This window comes from Aphanomyces astaci (assembly GCF_000520075.1).
Source record: "Aphanomyces astaci strain APO3 unplaced genomic scaffold supercont1.94, whole genome shotgun sequence".
NCBI classification, from domain to species: domain Eukaryota; phylum Oomycota; class Saprolegniomycetes; order Saprolegniales; family Verrucalvaceae; genus Aphanomyces; species Aphanomyces astaci.
The window spans coordinates 13,758-33,079 of record NW_009798357.1 but is presented as its reverse complement, the minus strand read 5'-3'; the positions used below and the strand labels follow the sequence as shown (position 1 = coordinate 33,079).

Here is a 19,322-nt window from a genome sequence, read left to right as displayed (position 1 = left end):
GTTTTCAAACACCACGAACGATCACAACACAAGAATAACTGAGATTCCATGAAGGCTGGCTCAACGAAGAAGCGCAGCGCGGCGTCTGTAAAGGCCGCCGCTCCGCTGCAGCACCTGGACACACCAGACGACTCTCCTCTGGAAGACGACGTGGTTCCAGAACAGGTGACGACGTCCGTGATCAGTGCGTGCAAGGTCCACCGATGCCGCTTCCTCAAGTACGAGCCGTCGACGATCACGGCGTTGGGCTTCAACACGACGGGCGATATGTTGGCCGTGGCACGACAGAACGGCGACATCGAGCTATGGAACGCGTCGCTGCGTCAGTTCCACCTCCACGCAGTGGTATCGGGGCGGTCCACGGCAGTGATTTCCAGCGTTGTGTGGACGTCGGCGCACCGGCTGTTTGCGTCGTCGTTGGACGGGACGGTGAGCGAAGTAAACTTGAGCACGTTGCGCTTTGTGCACAGCACGCACGCCAACGGCGGACCGGTGTGGTGCATGCAGTACAAAGCGTCCGAGCAGTTGGTGGCCGTGGGGTGCGAAGACGGCCGCATCCGGCTGTACGCGGTGCCCGAGGACGACTCGGAGCCGCTGGTGTTTCACAAGGTGCTGGGCGGCACCGGGCGCCGCGTGGTGTCGCTGGCGATCCACGGGAGCAGCGACTACCTCTTTGGCGGGAACGACGAAGGCGTGATTTACAAATGGAACACGCGCACGGGCCGCAACGAGTCCCGCATGACACTGGAGCGCTTTGCCAAGCAACCGCCGGCGGTCGTGTGGTCGCTCGTGGTCCTCGCCGACCTCACCGTGATCAGCGGCGACTCGAACGGCAACGTACACACGTGGGACGGCGTGTCAGGTACTCTCATGCAGACGTTTGCGCAGCTGACGGCGGACGTGCTCACATTGGCCGTGGACACGACCGAGACGCTGTTGTTTGCCAGTGGCATCGACAACCAAGTGATCCAGCTGCGCAAGGGAAGTACAGCATCATCGGGCAAGGCAGGGCACCAGTGGGCGTATGCATACAGCCACCGCGCACACACCCACGATGTGCGCGCGCTGGCCATCTCGCCGTCATCGGACGCGGCGCTCTTAGTGTCGGGTGGGGTAGACACACATTTGGTCTGGTACAACGCAGCCAAGTTCAACGCGCTGCGTCCAAACAAGGCCACGCCGCTGCCCCAGCGGCCATTTGTATCTCTGGCTGCGCAGGTTCGTCACGTTCTCGTGCAGCACCCGACCAGTTTGGAGGTGTGGAAGCTGGCTTCGTGTGCTGCCACGTCATCGTCATCTCCGTCACCCACCATGCTGGCCCAGCTCAAGCTGGCCGGCGAAGCCAACATTGTGGCGTCGGCCATCTCCCCCGACGGCAGATTCATCGCGTGCTCGACGGCGTCCGTGCTCAAGGTGTTCTCCGTATCCGGACGTGAGATCAAGAAGCTCCCCCTGGCGGCGACGGTGGCGCACCCAGCGTACTCGATGGTGTTCACGGCCGACTCGGAGCGACTAATCACGGGGGACGTAGCCGTGCGGTTGATAGACCTGACGTCGCTAAGTGTGATCAAATCGTTGGTCAAGAAGAACGCAGTGCAGACCAAGTCATTGGCCGTGTCGTCGGACGGCCAGTGGCTCGCCGTGGGCGACCTCAACAACCACCTGTCCGTGTTCAACTTGGACACGATGTCATTCTACGCCGACTTTCCCACGCCCCAGGACATGCACACGTGCATGCGATTCCACCCGAACGGCAAGATCCTCGTGGTTGCCACCGTGTCCAACCACTTCGCGTGCTACGACGTCGAGCAAAAGAACCTCACAGAGTGGAGCCGCGATAACCACCACAAGCTGCCCAAGACTCTGTTCCTTCGCCAGCCGTACCATATCAAGGGCCTCGCGTTTCACCCGACGCAGCCCAATAGCGTTGTGTTCTGGAGCCAGCAGTTTTTGTTCCATATTGACATTGACCAGCCCATCGTACGCGATGACGCCAAGTCCAAGCGCCGCCGAACGCTCAGTATCGGCGGCACCGCGGACTCGTCCAGCGACGACGTGCCCGACGTACCCACCGGCCACCCCACGTACCAATTCATCGACCACTATGGCCCCATTGCGTTTGCAGACTTTTTCAACGCGTCCGGCGCCACAACCCCCGAACTCGTGGTCGTGGAGATGCCGTTCTTCAAGATGCTAAATGCCCTCCCAGATGCATTGCACCGCCCCAAGTACAATGGAAGTGGTGGGGGGGGCCATTGAAAACCATCGTAGTCATAATATATCAATCGCATGTCATCATGCCACAACGACACACGCTTCGTCTCGAAATGCATACACGACTACTACTAGTAGGGGGGATACTAGTAATACTAGATACTTGTATTACTTCTGGACGATTTGTATGCGACGAGATTACGTATTGGTGGCACAACTTGTAAGCTCAGGTAGCTGATGAAGCTCGGGAATGGGCGGACAGTCACGGGGGATGCAATGAAGGGGGAAGTGGTGGTGGTGATGAGGTGGAGCGTTGTTAGGTGTATTCGCTTTACAACTAGTAAGTAGTACTAGTATTACGTAGTAGTTGACTGAACGTTAATCAATCAAGTGACGCAGGGACGGGTTATGACGATGGCGACGGGAGATTGCAAGCCGAGGATTGCGCGGGTCGTCTGTATCTGCTGCCGAGCTCACTTCAAACAACTAGTAAGAGCATTGCAAACAAGATGATTGAATGTGGTTAGGGGGATGTACGTGCCCATGATGGACAACGAAGTGACTGTACATATGTACTGTACCTTGTGGACAGCATTGAGGAACTTGGACGATTGCCGGTAATACCGTGTGGGATGGTGTAGCACCTCAATGAGTCGTTGAAGCGTAAATGGCGGCCTACGATCGTGATGATCAACCATGCATATACGTAGGAACGTACGAAGGTCGCATTTGAATGATGTTGAACAGCTCGGTGCGGTCAATTTCCTCAGGCATCGTCGATGGCCCCACGGCGTCGTAGGCAGCTATTGCTGCGTGGACTTTGGCCAGCACGACAACCTTGACGAGCGCCCAGTCGTAGTACAAGATCCCGACCTCATGGATTTGTCGCAAGATGCGTTCCAAGGCCGGGTGCGATGCCAGCGCCTCGGCTGTCCTGTCCCCCTCAGCAAAGGCTACATGGTGTCAATGGTATGTCATGGTGAGGCAGGCAGAACGGAGTACCTGCCAACGCTCGTTCATTCTCTGCGATGACTTCTGCGTCGTCAAGCATGGAGTGCTGGTGTCGACGGTGAAACTTCCGACCCAGCAACTTATCCGGTTAAAGTGTACCAATGAAACTGAATTATCCGTACTATCCATCGCTGACAACAAACATGGAAGCAGCGTTGGACGCCTGCGTGAACGACAAGGTGTTGCGCCGCCGTCTTCTATTCCATTGGACCACGGCACATGCCATGCTGCTTCGCATACCTGAATCCTCCTTCTCCACGTCGACACTGAAGCCCGAGGACGAGCAGCAGCCACCGAAAGTCAGTAGTGCCTTGGCACTGTCGCGTATCCACTCGTCGGCGTTCATTCGACTCTTGCACACCATGCAGTCGTCCAAGGACAAGCCATTCTCTAGGTCTTTGCCTAGCACGGTCATGGAACACTTCTGCGATGCGTGCTTCGGGCTCATCATACCCGGGAAGAGCGCGCATGTCCGCATAATCCACCAAAGCCACAACGCCGCCGTCAATAAGAAGCTCGCTCGGGTGCATGCCGCGTCCAAGCGAAAGGCCAAAGTTCTCCACAAGTCCATCGCGCCTTGTATCCGTGTGCGCAACGCCGTCGTCACGACATGCCACCACTGCCGCCATCGCCACACATTACCTGGCACCCCCGTGGCCGCAAAGAAGGTCCGCGCCGCCGCCGCCAAGCCTGCAGTCGTGGCAGCACCCGTGACGCTGAAACGAACTCACGACAGCATCTTTGGCCCGCCGCCCAGTCCCCCTCGAAAGCTGCTTGACGGCAAAAAGAAAAAGAAAAAAACACCCACGCCGACCCCGCCAAGTGCGTTAGACTCGTTCTTTAAATCCCTGCAATAAGACTAGAGAAGCATTCCATCACCTCCACCTGTTGTAGTACGTGCATAGAGTACACTCTCCAACAGGATCTATTACTACGTATGGCGACCATAGTATTCGACGCATCCATGCGAATGTTGTACTGACGCCGTCGTGCGAGTTCGAAACTACTGTTCATGCATATGTTATGAGTCGCTGCGGTGGCATCTCTACCGGTAGCTGGCTTTTCGATTCCATTGAACCCAAGCTAAACCACCAAATGACAGCATGGCAGCTCAGCTATATACCTACTACAGCAGAGTATACAGTGACTGGTAACGTTCATCGTCTTGTTATCATCTTCATGTACTTAGTTACTCAACCTCTCTTGCCTGACAATTTATTGCGTGGCGGTTACACGTCAGCTTGAAAATGCTATATTTTTGGTATTGTGAATTTTTCCCAATTCTGCACAGTTTGTAGAATCTCGCTCCAACCTCGCCGCGACAGTTGATTGGCTGACAAATAGTCTGCAGAAAGGACATGGAAAACAGAAAGATTATTATAGCCAATCAGCGACACACGATTTCATATTAACCAATCAAATGTCTCAGCGAGCCTACCGAATCTACAACATTTGTGTCATGTGGTCGTCAAAATGGTAATATCAACTGCTTTAGAGTATTATTGTCCAGAAAAAGATATCGATTCCCACGAACCGACGCGTCATTCCATTTTTACCACACCAACCCATCAGTGTTTCTGCTACTCTCTCGGCATGGGAACAAGTCGGCGTTTGATGTGGCTGATGGCAGCATTGTGCTTAACCTTGTGCGCATTCTCGGCAAGTGCCCAACAGGCTCTGTTTCCTGGCACGACGGCGTGCCAGCGCTGTGCTAACGATTCGACCCAATGCGGCGACGCGTACAAGGGCATTCCTGGCAAGTACTGCGGTCCATGGCTCAGCAGCGGCGTCAAGCAAGCGTGCTGCTGTCCTCCTACCGCGCGGTGTGTGATTCCCATCAACGCGGCGTCGTGCGGGTGTGATTCCGACCCGACCCCCATCAACAAACCCACAACATCGTCGTCGAAAACTCCGTTTTGGGTGTGGATTCTGGTTGGCGTGGGGGTGCTGGCCTTGGCCGTGGTCATCTGGCGGTGCTGCTGCGTCACGGTATACGAGCCCGAGCCCGTGTACGTCCCGGCGGGTGGAGTCACGTATGTCGGGCAGCAGCCCGTGGTGGTGCAGCAGCCCTACGGCGGCTACGGCTACGGAAATGGCTACGGTAACGGTGGGAACATGGCCGCTGGTGTGGCTATCGGGGCCACCGCTGGGATTGTCGGCGGTGTCCTTATTGGGGAAGCTTTGGCCGACCATGGCGACCATGGCAACTACTACGGCGGCGGCGGCGGCGGCGACTATGGCGGTGGTGGGGGTGGGGGTGGTGGAGCTGACTTTGGCGGAGACTTTTAACGCTTGCATACTATATTCCATCCCATGATGAGATTCTCGTTATGTGTGACTTTATACTGTTAATCGGTCGAGCTCTAGTAGTCGACGACTACTAGAGCTAGAGTAACGTAGGCGATCAATTACTGACCTAGGTGGAAACATATGAACAGTGTATTGTGGGAAATAATTTCGCCGGTATTCCTTGTATTTTAGTCAAACAATAAAAATAATACTTCGAAGTACTATTAATAGTACTGGTACTACGTAGTACGTACCCAGACTCTGCATGCAAACGGGATTTCCTTGTGAAGAATTCCTAATACTACATACTAGTACCGGTAGTTCTGTACTACGTAGTACTACTTAAGTATAATACTGATACTTACTAAATTTATGTTAATACGTAGTATACCAGTACTATTAATAGTACTACGTACAGTAGTATTACAGTATTTTATTGCTTGACTAACTGTAAGTTATATTTAAATACTATTAATAGGAACTTGACGGTGAAAGAGGGCTAGAATTGATAAAGGGGCAAGAATTGGTCGTTGACGTTACAGCAATTTGCACCATGCTGCGAAGAATGTGCCGCGCAATGAACTGACTGGTGCGATATTGCGTTTCTTGGGGAGAATCTCTCCTTTAGAGATGATAACGTTACACGTAAGTGGTTCAAAGCTAGAACATTCTTAGTTACACTGCAGGTTAAGGGCCCAATGGGACTGCGGGAGTCAGGTAAGCATGCCATGGGCTACTGCTGTCCGTAGTCGATGGCAGCGGCGGGATGACGAAATGCTAGTACAAAGCAACTGTCAATAATACACCATTGTATAAGACATGTGTCGTACAGGCGGAATCCGAGAGCCACCGCGACCACTCAAGTGCGCGTCCCACGCTCGTCTAGAGATACAGGGTTAGGTGAGATACAGGGTTGTTGACTCGGAACCTGACAGCCACCAACGACTCCATCGTCATGTCTTGGTCGAATAGCGGATGAAGCCGTGTTGTAGCTTCAGTTTGTTGCGGTAGTTCCAAGGTTGGATTTGCAGTCTTTTGAACAGCCTTGTTGGTGAGGAACGCGGTGACGTCCCGCGTCACTCCATCATCGTCATCCTCGTTGGTGGAACCGCGGGAGGCCTTGAGTTGCTGCAGCAACGTTAACTTGTGGCATATGTGGTCGAGTTTCATACGAATGGATGCCTACACATACATTTGTTAGCAGTGAATCATGAAAAAAAATGAGTTCGCGTACACCAGGTGCTGCAAGCTCGTCCGTGGGTGCGCTATGCACACTGTATCGCTTGTGAAAAGTCAAACCAGCTATGAAGGAATAGCGGGTGTTACCTTTTTGTGAGACCGTCCAATACGTGCCTGTGCACTTGACGGTGGTGTTTCATGTTGCGCCGGTACAGTTTCTTGCGGTGAATACGCTTGGCCATGGACGTGGCCTGCCGAAGCGCTGTGTCGTCGCCAAAGAACGAGCTGTATTGCGTGCGTAGTCTCGTCAGCGTCTCGGTAAGCGCCGCGCGACGTCGTTCGTAATGCAGCTTGGTCCTGGCACGAGCAGGGAGGTTGTGAAATTCGTCACGTGTTGTTGTGTATGCCGTCGCAAATCGATCCATCTCTTCTTGAAGGGATTTGCATTCTCGAATGCGTTGGAGGCATTCCAAGAGAGTCTGCCGCACTCCACGCATGGTAGTCGGTGGTGGTGTCCTTGGCGGAGTTTCGTGGCTTGGGAGGTGGTGAGCAGAGAACTGGGCAAGCCAGGCAGAGTCCGGGTCCATGGGAGGGAGCGACGGAGGGGGAAAGAAGTACGGTGGTGGATGGCCATAACTACGATACATGTATGGCGGCAGACCACTCGGCGGCGGAAGGGGTGGCGCCCGCGGTGGCCATGACGTTGGCGGCAGGTGGTTCATTTTCGAATTTCGCAATGGACCAATGGAGTGCGATTGGTTGAAATTGAATTCACCAATCGGATTGGGGCACAATCCAGTGCTATGATTGGCTGTTGCGTGACGTTTCATCACCCAATCAACGACGTGCAGCGCGATCTTCAACCGTCGCACGCATCGAATGTGCCGGTTCATTTCGGCATTTCTCCATGTCGAGGCGCAGTCTTCTCGTCTTGTATTTATTGCTGTCGTCAGTCTCATTTGCCACGAGTGAACTGTCCTTCGACCAAGACATCGACAGGTTTTCCATTGAAGCGTCACAGTCTACAGCCAAAGCCAGCAAACCCAGCAGTGGCTCGCGACCAGCGCCCCGTCCAGCCCCAGCACCTAGACCAGCACCTAGACCAGCTCCGGCTCCAAAACCAGCACCCGCTCCTGAATCGCGTCCAGCATCTCGTCCTTCTCCGGCCGGTGGCAGCGGGCGTCCGTCACCTGCGTTGAACCCTCGACCTGCAGTGGCACCACAAACCGCCCCTCGCCCCCCTACACGTCCCGCCCCTGCACCGCGCGTTCCCCGGCCCGCGTTTGCCCCCTCCCCCATCCCCCCACGCAACTCTGGTCCTGTCGTGTATGTAAAACCTGCTGCGGCCCGTCCAGTGGTAGTGCGACCCATCACGTACATCCACTACCCATATTACGTCCGTCCACTCTACATCTCCCGACCTATCGTGGTTGTGTCGCCCGTGTTTTGGGCTACCAACATGTGCTACAGGTCGCATTGCCACGTCCAATACCAGCGATGTGTGCAAGTGTTTGGTGACGGCTGCTTCTGCTATCCCGGGTTGCTCCAGTGCCTGCAAACCGCATGCACGAGCTTTTATCAAACAGCTGTCGATCAGTGTCTTGAGCAACAAGTCCAACCCGCACGGTGTATCGTTCGCTGCCACGCACAGCGTTATCCAGTAGCGTTTTCAACCGAAACCTCACCAAGTCCGTCGGGTCGTGCAACCAACGTAACCAACGATACGATTGTATTTATCGACGACAGTTATGCATTTGACGACAATGTCGAGTATACGGTGGTCGTCGTGCTCTACGTCGAAGCCACGACGGCGGCGTTGCTGCAAGATGCTGACTACGAGATCGCCACCGCCATCGCAGGCGTACCGTCGTCGAAAGAGTACTTTGACGTAAGCAATGTCACTCTGACGTTCCAAGACGTCCTCGTCAACGACACCGCCCCTGTGTTGGAGGTCACAGCAAGCATCTCATTGTCGTCGTTCAAGGTCATGCAAGCCACGGACACGATGTTTCAAGCCATGATGCTAGGCAATAGCAACTCTACGTTTGGTGCCCAACTCGTGGATGCACATGTCCTGTTCGACCCAGCGCAGGTCAGCGTAGCCGACGTCAAGTCGGACGTGTCGTTTGCCTCCGACGACAATGCGCAAGAGATCCCTGGCAATGGCGGTGGTATACCATCATATGTGTCCCCTCGAACGATTGTCGTAGCAGTGCTGTTGTTGCTGGTGTAAGCCTGTAGCCCGTCGTTTACAGTTCCGAGGTTCGACCAAATATGTACTCCGAGTTTACTCGAAACGTTAGAGGTCGACAAACTTATAGTTGCTGTGACAATATAATATCAGCACTTTGTACTATTAATAGGGAGCCTGCCACGTTTTGAGAATTCGATGACGCGAAGTAGGTAGTAGGAGGACGCGAAGCTTCTGTGTGCTGTTGTGGTCAGTCAACGTGCGGTTCTTGTCAGACGATCTAGGAAGGGGACACTGGATGTGGGAAGGAAGGGTACACTGGATGTGGGAAAGATATGCACAGGGTAAAGCATCAGTATGCGTATGTTTAGTTTTCAGAGCTGTCCTTTTATCAACACTTTTGAAATCGATGGATCGATTGTTTGTACTGACTTTTGTATCATATGTAAAGATCGTACTAATTAAAGTCTCACACTAATTGTTGAATTGGTCGAAGAGTGAGGTTTGATTGGCCACTTCATCAGTGATGTGGGTTTTGATTGGTCAATCGATTGTCTGCTGATTTGATGCTGCTCATTCGATTACTACTACCAATTTCGAATGGACTTGACAATATCATCCGACACTTCCACTGCCAAAATACCGGTATAGAGTTAGTTACCATAGATACAAGTTCTCATCACGACCACTGCTGATCACATCGTCACATGCACCAATCATGCAATCATACGATGTACGCATGCAGATATCAATACTCCATGTTATACGTATACGTGTATGTTTCGTCAAGAGTCAGCCGTTACATGCTTGATATCGCCAGAATCCGCTATGAATGACAAAACACGCATCCGTATCACAACTACTTTTGTATGGAACGGTAGGGGCGTGATTTGGCATACACTGACCATCAGCTCAGTGTTTCATTGGCAGGTCCATATCCAATGGCATGTTGGGAAATCCCACCGTCAATCGTTCCTGCTGGGGTAGAGGACAAGCATGTGAAACCCGTCGAAGGTCACATATAAACAAGTCGTCTCAACCGACCCCCACCACGAGGAAGGACTCCAGCATGCCGCACCGCCGTCCATCCCATGTCAAGATCACCAAGACGCTGCAGTCCCTGGAGCCGTACTCTGGCCCGGCGATGTTTGCGACGATCTTTACCGTGGGAATCGTCCTCGGGTTCGCACTGGATGCGACGCCCAATATTCCCGAACCGTACGGCCGCATCTCGTCCGTGATCGGATGGACGTACTTTGCCGCGTGGAGCATGAGTTTCTGGCCCCAGATCATCTCCAACTTTTCCCGGCAAAGCGTCGTAGGCGTGTCCCTCGACTACCAGTTGTACAACCTCCTCGGGTTCGTCAGCTACACGATCTTCAACTGCTCGTTCTTCTGGGACACGACTGTCCAAGCCGACTACATGGCGCTGCACGACGGCCATCGCAACGCCGTCCAGATCAACGACGTGTTCTTTGCGCTGCATGCACTCACGGCGACGCTGGTGCAAGCGTACCAATGTCTCGTGTATCCGTGCGGCGACCAGACGTTCTCGGTGCTGTCGCAAGTCGTTGTGGGTACTTCCGCCGCCACGTGCGCGCTCTTCTACCTCGTCTCACTCGCGTCGTCCATGTCCGAGGGGCTGTTCACCACGCTCAACTTTCTCTACCTCCTCAGCTACGTCAAGCTCGGCGCGACCCTTGTCAAGTACATTCCTCAAGTGTATCTGAACCACGCGCGGCGGTCCACGGTGGGCTACTCCATCTACGGCGTCCTCGTCGACTTCCTCGGATCCATCCTCTCCATCGGACAACTCGTTATGGACGGCGCTGTCACGGACGACTGGAGCGCGATTTCTGGCGACCCCGTCAAGTTTGGCCTTGGCGCCGTGTGCATCTTCTTTGACGCGGTGTTTATGGTGCAGCATTACGTGCTATATCCCGACACTGACGAGAAGCACGGACTCGCTCTGGTGGCTCAGCTCAGCACAAGCAGCAGCACCACTGTCATCGTCCAAGTCGCAGATACTGAAGATGATCCGTTGCTAAAGCATGTCGTCAAGCCAACGTCGTCGTATACGTTCGTAGCGGCAGCCGACCATACGAAGAACGACAGTGTTGTGATGAAGAAGAAGAAGTCTTCGCAATCCCTTCGCCATCTTCAAGAGAAAATCGCCCAAGATCCCAATGTCATGGTGCATGTGCCGTACGTCGTCGTGTAGTAGAAAGACATCAGTACTGGTACTGTTCACTCCCCTTTTGGAGAGTAGTAGTAGTAGTAGTAGTACTAGTCGTATTTACCGCCTTTTTATAATTTATATAAAGCCACATTCCATTTTTATGTAGTTTGATTTGGACGAAATCAAAATGGAAATATGTACTATGGAGTATTATTACTACAATTTGAGTAGTTATTCCATTTATATCGGGCATTCGTCCAACTTAACTGCAAAAAGGTGGAGTACGGTACAGTAATAAATAGTAAGCTTATTGGCATTTGCAAAATCACCCTTTATTAATAATAGTAGTAGTACTATTAATACTACTACGTAGTACTACGTACAGTAGTACAGTACTACCATAGTTGTGTTAATGAGTTTACACGAAAAGCTGAAACTCTTGATGAGGGGTCCGAGTATTTAAATTCAAGTCACATATATTTGCATACAAATATGCATACTTATAGATAAATAATAAAAACGATTGAATATCTCAAAATGGACCCACCCCCCACTCCATCCAATCCATCGCCACCAGCGTCCAGTACTTCATCATGACGGAGATTAAGATCAAGGAAGTGTTGAACAAGACATTGCGCGGGTTGGATGAGGCGTTGGTGGACTACATGGTGAGCATCCTGTCGGACTACGACGGCAGCGACCCATTAGTGGACACGATTGCGCCGTTCCTGTTGTCGTCGGGGTTCACAGACGACGAAGACGAAGCGAATCGATACTGCTCGTCGCTGCAAGCGGCCATGCAAGATGCAGGTCTCCTAGCGACGGCGGCCGACGACACATTCAAGAAGCTGGACGTGGTGCAGTCGATGGAGGACATGAGTCGCGCGACGGAAGCCGAGATGAACGGGATCATGGAGCGCATGTGGGGCTTTGAGAACATCCGCAAGACCAAAAACTACAGCATGGACGCGTGCGCAAACACGCAGTCGCAGCGCCAGATCCGCAAGGAAGCGAAGAAGGAGCTCAGCGAACTGGAGAAGGACAAGATGGACGAGGACGAGGACCGGATGTGGGAAGACACGCGCGTGTTGCCTGACATGTCGACCGACAACGGGGAAAAGGTAGTCCCATTCCTTCGCGTTGTTCCTTCTTCAAATCCACATATGCGACATATACATTCGGTAGGATATCCACGTGGACAACGTCACGATGAATTTCAAGGGCCAAACCATCCTCAGCAACACATCGCTCAAGCTTATTTTCGGGCGGCGATATGGCCTTATCGGCAAGGTATTGTGTTTCTTTGACCCAAAATTTGGTTTACTTTTGATTCTTTGCCAAATCTATCGATTGATTTTCTTTGTCCAGTGAATTGGTATCGTCACACTAATTGAAATCACACACTAATTAAATGTATTGATGATCGTGGTTTCCTGCAATCGGATTGGCTCAATCCGTCTTCTGCCGATGATTCTTGTGGATATTTATTTGGTGCTGTGTATTGTCGATTTGATAGTACAAATTTGGGGAGGGGGTGCAATCGAATCGCGCCGACCAAACTGATCCACATTCGATCTGATTGGTTGAATTTCATTAAGAAGGTTTTGATTGGCTAAAATTGTTGAGCTCATCTGAGGTAGCCAATCAAATCGATTTAAATTCCAACGAGAAACCACGCCACAACACGAAATTTCACTCGAAAGCACAATAAATCGATGCATTTATTCATTCATTCTCCATGATATTGTCCTTGTTTTGCCCAATATTTGGTTGACTTTTGATTTTTTGCCAAATCTATCATCGATCGATTCTTTGACGTTTGTAAAGGTCGTCCAGTATCACACTAATTTCAATCACACACTAATTCGATTGAATTATTCGAAGAGTGGATGATTTGATTGGCTAGTTGATTCATGTTTTGTGTTTTGATTGGTCGATCGATTCTCTGCCTTCGATTTGGTGATTCTGCTCCCTTCGATTGAGCACCGAAACACTCCAATTTCGAATCGAATGGACAATATCCCTCCAGTTTAGAATAAACATATCAACCATATCCACATATATCCCCAAATCATCCTCCATCTATCCATCCATTGATCACGTTTCTTTCATGTACTTATGTAGAACGGCGCCGGGAAAACCACGTTGCTGCGGTTCATGTCCCATTATGAGATTGAAAAGTTCCCGCGGCATGTGCGCATGCAGCACGTCGAGCAAGAATCCGCGTCCAAGCTGAGTCTGGTCGAGGACTCGGTGCTGTCGGTCGTGCTCGCCGCCGACTACGAGCGCACGCTGCTCTTGGCCGAAGAAAAGCAACTCCTCGAATCGAACGACAACCCCGAGCGCATCCACAAGGTCCACGAACGCCTCCAGCAGATCGACTCGGACTCGGCAGAAAGCCGCGCCAGAACCATCCTCGCCGGCCTCCAGTTCCCAGAATCAGTCGTCGACGGCCCAGCTAAGGCGCTGTCTGGGGGGTGGCGGATGCGCACGGCGCTCGCTGGCGCGTTGTTCATGTCCCCTGACCTCTTGTTGCTTGACGAACCGACCAACCATTTGGATTTGGAGGTACACAGACTTGTTTGCGATATAGATATATATATCTGCACGCAGTATACGAGTCCTAGGTGTATTGCTACTAACTCGCATACTAGTACTAGTAGTAGTAGTATGTGTTAGCAGGGGAAATAGGTGATATGGGGAGGGGGTGTTGTGTTTTGTGTGGGGGTAATACCCACGTGGAATGTGTGTGTGTTGGATGAAGTTATCACGTGTTTTTAGCATTTGTTGTAAAGTGATATGTATATTCATATATATATAGTTATATTTATATATATTGATGTTGACATGTGGACATACATGTGGGGTATCGTGTTTTGGGTGGAGGAACACCAACGTGGAATGTATGTGTGTGGGATGATGTTGAGGTCTTGCTTGGGTAACTTTTCACGTCGTTTGCATATATATCATTAAATGAAAGATATACATTAATATGTGGGTATGTGTCTTGCATGGCGCCCCAGAATATATATATATATATATATATTCCCAGGTCAGATGTCGACAAGTCTTGCCGATATATATATATATATATATATATATATTGGCATGCCGTACATATGCAGTATATATTTTGATCGTGACGACAGTTGTGGATTGTAGGCGGTAATGTGGTTGGAAAAGTACTTGGAGACGTACCCCAAGACGTTGATTGTGGTATCACATGACCGCAACTTTCTCAACCAAGTCACGACCGATACAATTTACTTGGCCAAGCAGCAACTCTCGTACCATCGCGGCAACTTTCAGTCTTTTGAAAACACGCAGGAAGAGTTGCTCAAGAACCAGCGCAAGGTAGTACATATATATATGTACACTAGAACTCAACGATATCTCACATGTTTCATTGTCGCAGGCGTACGAAGCGCAGCAGATGAAGGTGTCGCACATGCAAGAGTTTATCGATCGGTTCCGGTGCAATGCAAAGAAGGCGCCGCTGGTTCAAAGTCGTGTGAAGGCATTGGAAAAAATCATGCGGACCGCCGTGGAGGAACCGGAGGACCCCCGCGCGTTCAAAATGAACTTTCCGCCGCCAGAACCCCTCGGCCGCCCCATCATTTCCGTCGAAAACGTGGCCTTTGGGTACGGCGACGGCCGCCCCGAGTTGTTTCACGGTGAGCCACAGACACACACAAATATTGTCCACCTTGGTGGCTCATACGTTTTACCCCAAAATACTGTGGACTACTTTTGTGCTAAAACGCCAAACTCCATCGATCGATAATTCTTTGAATCATTTTGCATGTGAAAAAACAGTGTCCTGTGGGGATGATTGGTATCACACTATTTGAAATCATACACTAATTCAACGTTCAAGATGGTTTTCCCTGCAATCGGATTCGCTCACTTGTTTTGCCGATATATTCTTCTTGTGTACATTAACTGATTGTCCATGGGGTCAGTTTCGTAGAAACACTCCAGTTTCGTAGAAACACTCGGGAACGAATAGATTATATACTTCGAAGTATAAATTAGATATGTGAACGTTGTTGTACTTGGTGTATATTAGATGTGAACTTTGGCATTGACATGTCGAGCCGCATTGGCATCCTGGGCGTGAACGGGTCGGGGAAGAGTACGCTGATCAACCTCATGCTTGGCAAGCTCGACCCGACGCATGGCAAGTGTGTGCGCAACCCCCGCGTGCGCATCTCCACCTTCACACAGCATCATGTGGACTCGTTGGATTTGGGCAAAACCGCCGTGGAGAACATGATGGAGCTGTTCCCGGGCCACGAACCTGACGAGTTTCGCACCCACTTGGGGCGGTTCAACCTCTCGGGTGAGCTCGCGATGAAGCCGACGCGCAAGTTGTCAGGTGGGCAAAAGGTACGAATGGTACTGGATGTTGGCAAGTATATATATATATATATATATATGTAGTCGCGCGTGGGGTTTGCTGTGCTGACGTGGCGCCTTCCGCACGTGGTTGTCCTCGATGAGCCGACGAATCACTTGGACATTGGTACGATCTTTAGCTAGAAGAAGAAGGGAGAAAGGATTGATTGACTAATGGATTGGATTGGCTAGAGACGATCGATGCATTGATCGATGCTCTCCGCAACTACAAGGGCGGAGTCGTGATTGTATCGCATGACCAGCACTTTGTCAACAGCATTTGCACCGAGTTGTGGGTTGTGGGCGACCGAAAAGTCACGCGGTTCCAAGGGTCCATGGCCGAATACAAGAAGGCAATTCTCAACGAATGATAACCACCCAATAATACATGGATGGATGGGCGACTTGTCCGTGCTACTGGTATAGTTAGCCTATGGTGGATCACGGGGAAGGGGATATACTATGTATATGTATGTATATGTGGATGGCACAGCGAGCTAGCTATCATCTTCCACGAGCATTAATGCATCGTAAGGTTGGTGGGTGGGGATGACGACACAACTTGCGTGGACACAGACACACATCACGTTCGTTGTCAACCTGGTTATGCACATATAAGCTGAGCCGCACGCATCCTGCACCTCTATTCTGGTGTCCATCAGCGACCACTTGCGACACATTTTCTCTCGACGAGCAACTTGATTGGCCAAGACAACGGTTGGTGGATGGAAACTTGAATAATATTACAGCTCCGTACTGTGTGTTTGTATAAACCGATGACGAATATATTAGAATGGCCGCCCATATATAATGGACACGTTGTGTGGTCAGTTTTGAATTTCCGTCGTTGGCAGCAAGCAGCAGCACAAACCATGGCCGAGAAACTCATGTCACCAAGTGACATTGAGCGGATGTTTGAGGTGGCCATCAACAAGTTTGAGCGGTTGCTGGAGGGCAAGTCGAAGACCGTAAGGTCGGAGAAATCTCCTCCCGCTGTAGTGCCACGAAAGGAGCGCAGCACCAGCAGCAACAGCAGCCTTTCCAAACCCACGGCGGGAAAGGCGTCGTTGGGGTCGTATGGGTCGTATAATAACCAACTGTTGCTATTAACCCTAGCCCGCCTTGTACGGCGAGAACAGTCGCACTACTCGAAGTACACCACAATGCCAGCAGCGTTTTTCGTGCCTAACAGGGAACCATGGCCTGCGCATGTTCGCGGCACGAGCGTTAACATAAACGGGTTTCGTGCCGCGAAAAAGAAAGACAAGATCCATCCCAAGATCGAAAAAAAACTCAACGACCTCAATTTTGTGTGGGATCTAAACCAACACAAGTGGCAAATGAACCTTTGGGGATTGCGAATCTACAAAGTTTGCCATGGTGATGTGGATGTCCCACTGTCGTTTGTCGTGCAAAATAAGGACGACACGTATCCGAACGAGTTGTGGTCGTTTGCCCTCGGCCAATGGCTCGCCAAAACGAAAGCGGCTGTTCACGATCTGCCAGAAGGCAAGAAACGGGCGTTGGCCGAAGTTGGTGTGCAGTGGGTAGAGTAGATCAAAACTAGTAACGTTTCAATACATGGTTGTTCTAATGTGATAAACATGAACGTAGTACCTTGTAGAGTACAATCCAGGCTTTTTCTTGGTGATTGTCGTGTAGAAGCAATAGCAGGTAGCATTGAGTTTCTTGAGTGTATTCTTGAGTGGTATGTGACAATAACGTGGTCCGTATACTTTGCACGGGGTAATAAGCGATTCTTTGCAGTGGTAGGTGTCGCGATCGAAACACTTTGAGAGTGTGTGACATGCTATGAGCTCGAATAACGATCGCTCTGGGGATAAAATTCTGGCGGCCAGCTTGAAGAGGTCGCCTACTCGTAGTAGCAAAGTATGCTTTGTTTATAAGCTTACCTCGAGGAATTTCGTATCCACAGAAAATGATTGATTATCCTGCAGTGTCAGGCTAGCACCAACAATGCATCACGTCATACTCCACGTTCGTACTTAAAACTGTATGAAGTTCTCGGAGTATAAGGCTTGATATACGGGCTGCAGTATCGACACATTGCATCGCCTGTAAACAGCGATAGTTTAATGCATAATGATAGGAGCTGTCTACAATTTGGCGTTTACAGAATGATGCAAGCAGCACACATGATTGACTGTATCCACATATGCAGGGAAGAGTAAATAACCGCGAAGTATGCCGTAGTCGCATCGCTCTTCTTGGCTCTGACTTGCTACTGTAAGTGCTATGTCCGTAAGAGCTTACGTTATATACTACCGTATTTCCCACCTGCCAGTACCCCTTGAAATGTCAGTAAAATCTGGTGCAAATGGGTATAGCTAGACAAGGAGAGCTCAGATCAACCAGCAGAGCGTGAGGAAATGTGATTGTTTTGTTTGAATATAGTGAATACCTGTTCGTTTCGTTTTGCTGCAGCTCAAATGCATTTTTGAATTTCATGCCTTCCCCATCGCCAAGCATCGGTGTAACGGTAGCGAGCTTCACTGAATAAATTGGAAAGTGATTAGATTGTCGTCTTAAACTACTAACTACGAAAATGTATGCTATACTAAACTACATCGAGTAAATGTTTTTCTCTACGGCTGCTTCAACGGCCTTGCCCGTTAATGATGCGACAATCTTTAGCTTGTTCTACAGCCTTGATCGTTTTGTTAACGATGCGACAAGCTGTATTCTTGGTCGGCAACCTTGACATCATTAAATTTTCCCCCGGTTGTCGACTTGGATTCTTGAACGCAGGTCTTCAAGCAATCGTTTGAAATGGGGAATATGCTTGATGCTGCGCTCGAGCTCCCAAGTTGCTTCGTGTTCGGGCAAACCATGTCACTTGATTAAGTCCTCTTTCTTCCGATTGAACTGTCGTTGCTTCAACAGTGCTTCAACGATGTGCAGTTTATTTCCCGTGTCGTCGAGAATGATAGAACTTGCTCTGGGTATTGGAATTCCTTGAAATCGTTCTGGGTTTTGGACATGATGCTTCAAGCGATTCACATGGAAGGCAACGTGAAGCCTGCTCATGCTTTGTGGCAGCTTCAACCGCATCGCATTGGCGTTCAAAACTTCTTGTATCTTGAACAGGCAAATGAATCGTGGGACGAACTTGGCTTTTTCATTCTTGTTTTTGACTTCAGCATGCTTCAACGGAATGTTTGTCGTCGCCTGCATCACATAATCGCCCTCCTTGAACTCTACCAGCGATGGCTTCTTGTCGTAGTAGTTCTTCTGTCGAGTTTGTGCTTTTTCCAGGTTGTCAAGTGCCATGCGCACGAGTTCCTTGCGCTGTTCCGCGAAGTTCTTTGCATACTCGTTTAGTGCCTCAATCTCGTTCAGCGATGGGTTGCGTAACTTTCTTCCCGTATCCACTTCAAATGGTGTTAACCCCGTTGACGCTTGAACTAGCCCTTTATGTGCATATTCCATGGTTCCAAGATGTTCTGACCAGTCGTGACCCAAGTTTGAGACTTGACATCTCAAAGCATCTTCGAGGGTCCGATTTTGTCGTTCGGTGGCTCCATCACTTTGCGGCCGACCCACCGTCGCCATGCAATGCTTGACGCCCATGATCTTCATCAACGCTTGCCAAAATTCACTCGTGAACTTGGAATCTCGGTCGCTGATGACAACTGCGGACAAACCATGGTGTCGGACGACTGCATCGAAGAATTCCTTTGCTGCTTGAAGAGCATCCACGTTTGACTTGTCGCACAGTATGCTGGACGCTTTGAAGTTTTTAGCAACGCACGTCATGATCGCATCCTTTCCGTTCGAGACCGGTAAACCAGTAATCCAGTCCATCGAAACTGTGTGCCAACATTCTTCAGGCGATTCGAT

General features: G+C 50.6%; 9 protein-coding genes across 12 annotated transcripts; 7 read left to right on the top strand and 2 right to left on the bottom strand.

Annotated features, from left to right (window-relative positions):
* The first annotated feature begins 11 nt into the window (after window positions 1-11).
* Window positions 12-2,353, top strand: H257_16898 (hypothetical protein). The gene has a single exon (XM_009845509.1). It carries the CDS (start codon window positions 49-51, stop codon window positions 2,257-2,259), a length of 2,211 nt encoding a protein of 736 aa, XP_009843811.1. The 5' UTR covers window positions 12-48; the 3' UTR covers window positions 2,260-2,353.
* Window positions 2,354-2,506: 153 nt separating this feature from the next.
* Window positions 2,507-4,107, bottom strand: H257_16897. 2 transcript variants are annotated; one of them, XM_009845507.1, is made up of 5 exons: window positions 3,679-4,107; window positions 3,217-3,627; window positions 2,933-3,167; window positions 2,796-2,889; window positions 2,507-2,700 (listed from the first exon to the last, which is right to left on the bottom strand). In XM_009845507.1, the coding sequence occupies exons 2-5, from the start codon at window positions 3,263-3,265 to the stop codon at window positions 2,593-2,595; spliced, it is 486 nt and encodes a 161-aa protein (XP_009843809.1). In that variant the 5' UTR covers window positions 3,266-3,627; window positions 3,679-4,107; the 3' UTR covers window positions 2,507-2,592. The 2 variants fall into 2 exon arrangements, with proteins under 2 accessions (XP_009843809.1, XP_009843810.1); XM_009845508.1 differs by having other exon boundaries at window positions 3,217-4,107.
* On the top strand, window positions 3,328-4,109 carry H257_16896 (hypothetical protein). Its single transcript, XM_009845506.1, has one exon. It carries the CDS (start codon window positions 3,369-3,371, stop codon window positions 4,080-4,082), a length of 714 nt encoding a protein of 237 aa, XP_009843808.1. The 5' UTR covers window positions 3,328-3,368; the 3' UTR covers window positions 4,083-4,109.
* A 625-nt stretch (window positions 4,110-4,734) lies between these two features.
* On the top strand, window positions 4,735-5,553 carry H257_16895 (hypothetical protein). Its single transcript, XM_009845505.1, has one exon. It carries the CDS (start codon window positions 4,819-4,821, stop codon window positions 5,512-5,514), a length of 696 nt encoding a protein of 231 aa, XP_009843807.1. The 5' UTR covers window positions 4,735-4,818; the 3' UTR covers window positions 5,515-5,553.
* Window positions 5,554-6,162: 609 nt separating this feature from the next.
* Window positions 6,163-7,426, bottom strand: H257_16894. 2 transcript variants are annotated; one of them, XM_009845504.1, is made up of 5 exons: window positions 6,841-7,426; window positions 6,749-6,788; window positions 6,443-6,696; window positions 6,345-6,396; window positions 6,163-6,291 (listed from the first exon to the last, which is right to left on the bottom strand). In XM_009845504.1, the coding sequence occupies exons 1-5, from the start codon at window positions 7,413-7,415 to the stop codon at window positions 6,202-6,204; spliced, it is 1,011 nt and encodes a 336-aa protein (XP_009843806.1). In that variant the 5' UTR covers window positions 7,416-7,426; the 3' UTR covers window positions 6,163-6,201. The 2 variants fall into 2 exon arrangements, with proteins under 2 accessions (XP_009843806.1, XP_009843805.1); XM_009845503.1 differs by lacking the exons at window positions 6,163-6,291; window positions 6,345-6,396 and having other exon boundaries at window positions 6,411-6,788.
* Window positions 7,427-7,600: 174 nt separating this feature from the next.
* H257_16893 (hypothetical protein) lies at window positions 7,601-9,053 on the top strand (the record flags this gene model as incomplete). Its single annotated transcript, XM_009845502.1, has 1 exon — window positions 7,601-9,053. The coding sequence occupies one exon, from the start codon at window positions 7,601-7,603 to the stop codon at window positions 8,924-8,926; it is 1,326 nt and encodes a 441-aa protein (XP_009843804.1). The 3' UTR covers window positions 8,927-9,053.
* Window positions 9,054-9,851: 798 nt separating this feature from the next.
* Window positions 9,852-11,213, top strand: H257_16892 (hypothetical protein). Its single transcript, XM_009845501.1, has one exon. It carries the CDS (start codon window positions 9,954-9,956, stop codon window positions 11,103-11,105), a length of 1,152 nt encoding a protein of 383 aa, XP_009843803.1. The 5' UTR covers window positions 9,852-9,953; the 3' UTR covers window positions 11,106-11,213.
* Window positions 11,214-11,629: 416 nt separating this feature from the next.
* H257_16891 lies at window positions 11,630-15,884 on the top strand. Of its 2 annotated transcripts, XM_009845500.1 has the most exons (8): window positions 11,630-12,184; window positions 12,249-12,353; window positions 13,188-13,631; window positions 14,226-14,417; window positions 14,479-14,737; window positions 15,133-15,452; window positions 15,507-15,588; window positions 15,654-15,884. In XM_009845500.1, exons 1-8 carry the CDS (start codon window positions 11,657-11,659, stop codon window positions 15,830-15,832), a joined length of 2,109 nt encoding a protein of 702 aa, XP_009843802.1. In that variant the 5' UTR covers window positions 11,630-11,656; the 3' UTR covers window positions 15,833-15,884. The 2 variants fall into 2 exon arrangements, with proteins under 2 accessions (XP_009843802.1, XP_009843801.1); XM_009845499.1 differs by having other exon boundaries at window positions 14,479-15,452.
* A 420-nt stretch (window positions 15,885-16,304) lies between these two features.
* H257_16890 (hypothetical protein) lies at window positions 16,305-17,079 on the top strand. The gene has a single exon (XM_009845498.1). The coding sequence runs from the start codon at window positions 16,334-16,336 to the stop codon at window positions 17,015-17,017; it is 684 nt and encodes a 227-aa protein (XP_009843800.1). The 5' UTR covers window positions 16,305-16,333; the 3' UTR covers window positions 17,018-17,079.
* Window positions 17,080-19,322: the final 2,243 nt, after the last annotated feature.